The sequence below is a fragment of the Notamacropus eugenii genome, chromosome X, assembly GCF_028372415.1.
Source record: "Notamacropus eugenii isolate mMacEug1 chromosome X, mMacEug1.pri_v2, whole genome shotgun sequence".
Classification (NCBI taxonomy): Eukaryota; Metazoa; Chordata; class Mammalia; order Diprotodontia; family Macropodidae; genus Notamacropus; species Notamacropus eugenii.
Window position 1 is genome coordinate 98,779,188 of NC_092879.1, and position 4,169 is coordinate 98,783,356.

Consider the following 4,169-nt stretch of genomic DNA (forward strand, 5'->3'; position numbering starts at 1 on the left):
GTTGCTAAGGGAATCCCACTGTCCAACAGTAAAGAATTGTTAGTACAGAGTTCTTCTAACCAGTGGAAGGGTCAGTGGGGGTGGGGGATAGCCAGAAAACAGACTGTGATATGATAACAAGAGGTACCAATGCAACTTTTTTTTTTTAAAAAAAAAGGTATTTCATTTTTTCCAGTGACATGTAAAAGATAGTTTTCAACATTCATTTCTTATAAGATTTTGAGTTTCAAATTTTTCTGGACCCCTCAAATAGAGACAATGTCTTGGACAGAGGGAATCATCTCTGTGATGGAAGAAGACAGGCATTTGCCATCTGAAGATGCCCTCAGATGGCAAGCCACTGAACTCCTAGTCTGGGAGCTGGCCATCTCAAGACTTGGACTGCCTCTTCCCCAGGAACACAGGACTCTGCTCAGAGCTGGAAGGACCCCACGTACCGTCTAGTCCACGATGCCTAACCTTGGCTCTGTGACTTTGATTTAAATACATTTTTGTTGGTAACTACATTTCAATAAAATTGTTTTATGCGTTGAAAACCCTTATTCTGTGGAGGCTTTCCCAGACAGTCCGAGGGGTTAAAAAAAATAAAGAAACTGCGATCTAATCTAACCTCTGCCTGAGAAAGAAGCTCTCCCTCCCATCCCCTCCCCCCCGGCCCTTCCAAGGAGAACAAGACGAGCCTCTCCTCCCAGTGATGGCCCTTGAAATACCTGAAGCCAGTTATGTTCCCAAGAGTTTCCTCTTCTCTAGTTCCTTGAGGCGGCTCATCATCTGACAATGCTTTAGTTAGCCTTCAGCTTACCCGTCCATGTCCTTCCCAAACCGAGGTTCCCAGAACTGAACCCCTAGAGCCAGCACTCCAGGCTGTCTTTACTACAATGCCTGTGAAGTGTTTTCTCACCACAAAGCCCTGGGCTTACCTAATTCACCCATGTTGTCATTCTCCAAAGAAGAAGCCTTTTTCCTGGGGAGTAGAAGACAGCAGATGCCATCACAACGCTATAGGAGGTGAGCCCCCTCTCCCCCTTAGGGAGATGGGGTCACAGTAAACTCCACTTATTGCCAAACTTAGCTTTGAAAACTACAGCAGGATTGGCCAAGGTTGTCCAGTAGTGGCCCACAGGGTCTAAAATGGGCAACTCCTTTTCTGGATCTCCATTTCTAATCCTGCTCCGGGCAGGAGAGCTAGCAAGGGACAGCAGCAGGCAGGTAGGTAGTCTGTCCTACAAGTCAAATGAGACTTACAGAATGTTTTCCTCAGAATCATCCTAGGAGACAGATTTTGTAAGCATTACTTACTGTGCTCCTTTTATAGATGAACCTGAGGCTTTGTGAGGTGGTATGGGATTTTGTCCAGGCTACCCAGACAATTTCGCAGTGCCTGAATGGCATTCCAATCCAGGCCTCCTGATGACAAGTCCAGGACTCAGCCTACTCGTGGGTCCTGTATGTTGGGCAAACTAGTACTTTGACAAAAGTCTTAGCTGGTCAGCACATGGAGTCAGAAGGGCCTGCACTGGTGCAGTCAGCATGTTGGAGGCTGGGGATCCTGGGATCTAAGACTTTCATCTGGGAGTTCTGAACCTTTCAGTCTTCAGATGACCAGGAAGTTGGCACCCTGAGGAAGAAACAGGTTCTTAAGGACTGAGGTGAATGTTCTTTGGAGCTGTCACAGCTGCTAGTGGACAGTGACCTCCGGGAGCCAAGAGCCCCCTGAGCTGCAGACCAGGGCAGACTAGGGCTCTGCCAGCCAGCTCTTGCCTCTTTTCCCTGACAAGTTCCTTGCAAATGTGGACCATATCTGATGCCTCTGCTTCCTATTCCTTCTCTCAAGTCTTGGAAATTTGGCTTTATCTTCCCCTCTCTCCATTCCGCGCCCCGCCCCCCCCCCCCCAAGATCTCTCAGCTGTCACCAGTGACCTCATAACCAGCATATCCAGCTTGGATTTCTTAGAACTTTGGAGTTCTAAGCCTCTTGGGCTTTCTTGAAGCCTGTGACTGATGCTGTGGACCACTCACTCCTCTTGATATCTGGCACTGGATCCAGATGGCTCAGGAGGAGAAACTGAGGCTGGTGACCTTGCACAGTCCACCCTCACTCAAATCCAAATCAAGTGCAAGTCATGTCATCATTTCCCTGATGTCATGGTCCTCTTGGAAAATGATGAACACCTTGAGGCCTTGTTGTGCCTTAGCTCCAACAGGGCCCACTCGTCCTGTTCTCTGGCTTCCCCAGATGCTGCTTCTCTTTCCTCTCTCCTCCCCCCAACCCCCACCTCCATCCCAGTCCTCAGGCCTACACTCTACTCTTTCCCTTAGGCATTTCCTTTTCCTCCTCGCTTCCACTGCCCATCTAAGCAGATGTCTCCCCCAGGTTTCCCAGGGCTTGCAGAGCCAGCCTAGTCTGGCTTCTCTGCTGAGGTTTCCCCCTTCCCAGTCTTACATGTTGCCTACAGGAAGAATTCAACCCTTATCTCTGGGATAGTACTGGTACCTCCTACTACATCATGGGCCAACTGAGCTTAGCAGCACCTTCCCTAGACTCCTTCTGACTTCCCAGTGTCACCTCTGTCTCCATGTTTATGGCCCCTGGGGACCATATCTCTGCTCCTTGACCACTTGGGAGAGGGAGGGGACCTGACTTCAAATGTTTGTCTCCTTTACCTTAATTACTCTGAAGTTATATGAATGAGGACCATTTAAAACTCCACCCCCACTTCTTCCATATCAGGAAGGTCTAATGTTACTTATGTGATATATAATGCCCCCACCCCACTCCTGCTCTGCTAGCAGAATTACTCTGCTGGTTTATGTTCTTATTTTTATTTGAATTCCATGCCAGGTCTGAGCTTCAGGCCTTGTAGCTCTCTGTAGACATGCCCCCCCCCCCCCACCCCTACTCGGTTTGTATAATGTCTGTGGATGGCAGAGGCAGGAGGGCACCCTGCCCCTCACCGCAGGCCCACCCTTCTCGGAAAAATCTGTCACAGTGGATTCTCTCCCCTTCTACCCCCCCCCCCCCATAGAACGCCCCCTGGGGCTTGCTCAAAGTTCAAAAGACTACACAAAGTTTGCTTTTTTGTGAGGCATGTGTTTTATTCGTTTTGTGCCCAGCTCGTTGGACATTCAATGTCATTCGTGGTACAATCACTCGTTGTGTCATTCAATACCATCGCAGAAACGTGCGTGAGGTTTAATACCTTAGTAGATGGAGCATGGCACTCCGGCTGGGACAGAACGCTGGTGGAGGGAGTATAATGGAGAGGATTTGATGGAGTGGGCTCTCACAGGTTAGCGAGCAGCCAGTCCAGCAGTTGCTTTCTAGCCATGTTCCCGACTGCTTCATCAAGTTGTCTTTCTTTGGCAAACTTCATGACCTCTTGGAGGAGATCTCCAACGCTGTAGCCCTTCTCAGCAGCCTTGGCTGACACTTCAGGAAGCTGCAGAAAGAAAGAAAGAACAGAGCTTTGTTTAGACTGGGCTGTGGACAATGACACTGGAGCTGCTGTCCAAGGGGGCGCACATGCTATTTTTCAGTGAGTGTCTGGTCTGCGGGGGTGGGCCTGCAGGGCTTGCTCAGCATTTTTTGTGCTCACCTTCTCAAGCTGACCATCCTCATCTCCCATAAAATAGAGCATGGGAACGTTGAATTGCGAAGCAGCAATCCATTGGAGCACAGCTTGGAGCTGCTTCTGAAGGTTGCTGGTGGAAGATTGGTTGTTGACAATGACCTCAGGCCCAGGGTTGTCGTGGAAGGAGTGAGACATCATGGCGTCCTGAGCGCACCTGGAGTTGCTAGCGCGGAAGCTAGGCGAGTGATTCAGTTGCTGCTGTTGCTCCTCCAGCTCAGCGAGGCCCGCCCCGTTGTTGCTATACTTGGCCATGATGAGGCACAGCTTCATCACAGATTCCACCAGCTGGTCAACAAACTGGCGGTTTACTTGCTTCATCCCACTGATGAAATCGAACTCCTGATGGTCCTGGAAGTGTTCCTCACCCCTTTCAGACCGTTTTGAAGTAGAAGAGGAGACTTTGGATTTTGACTCAGTCCGTTTGCTCTCACCTTCACATTGGTCATCCAAGCTGAATGGACTCTCACTCAGGAGTTTCTGGATAAGCATCAAAACGATGTTGGACATGTCCAGTTTCTGAGTGTCCAGCTCTTTGGG

General features: G+C 49.5%; 1 protein-coding gene across 2 annotated transcripts in view; it reads right to left on the reverse strand.

The window, feature by feature from the left end:
• Positions 1-3,070: 3,070 nt before the first annotated feature.
• The window catches only part of AKAP4 (A-kinase anchoring protein 4), a 10,314-nt gene continuing 9,215 nt past the window's right edge, over positions 3,071-4,169 (reverse strand). For both annotated transcript variants that reach the window (XM_072626910.1, XM_072626911.1), the window contains exons 5-6: positions 3,597-4,169; positions 3,071-3,440 (exon numbers count right to left, since the gene is read on the reverse strand). The exon at positions 3,597-4,169 is cut by the window's right edge and continues 1,581 nt beyond it. In XM_072626910.1, the coding sequence (XP_072483011.1) occupies positions 3,285-3,440; positions 3,597-4,169 (729 nt within the window). In that variant the 3' untranslated portion in view covers positions 3,071-3,284. The remainder of the gene's footprint in view (positions 3,441-3,596) is intronic.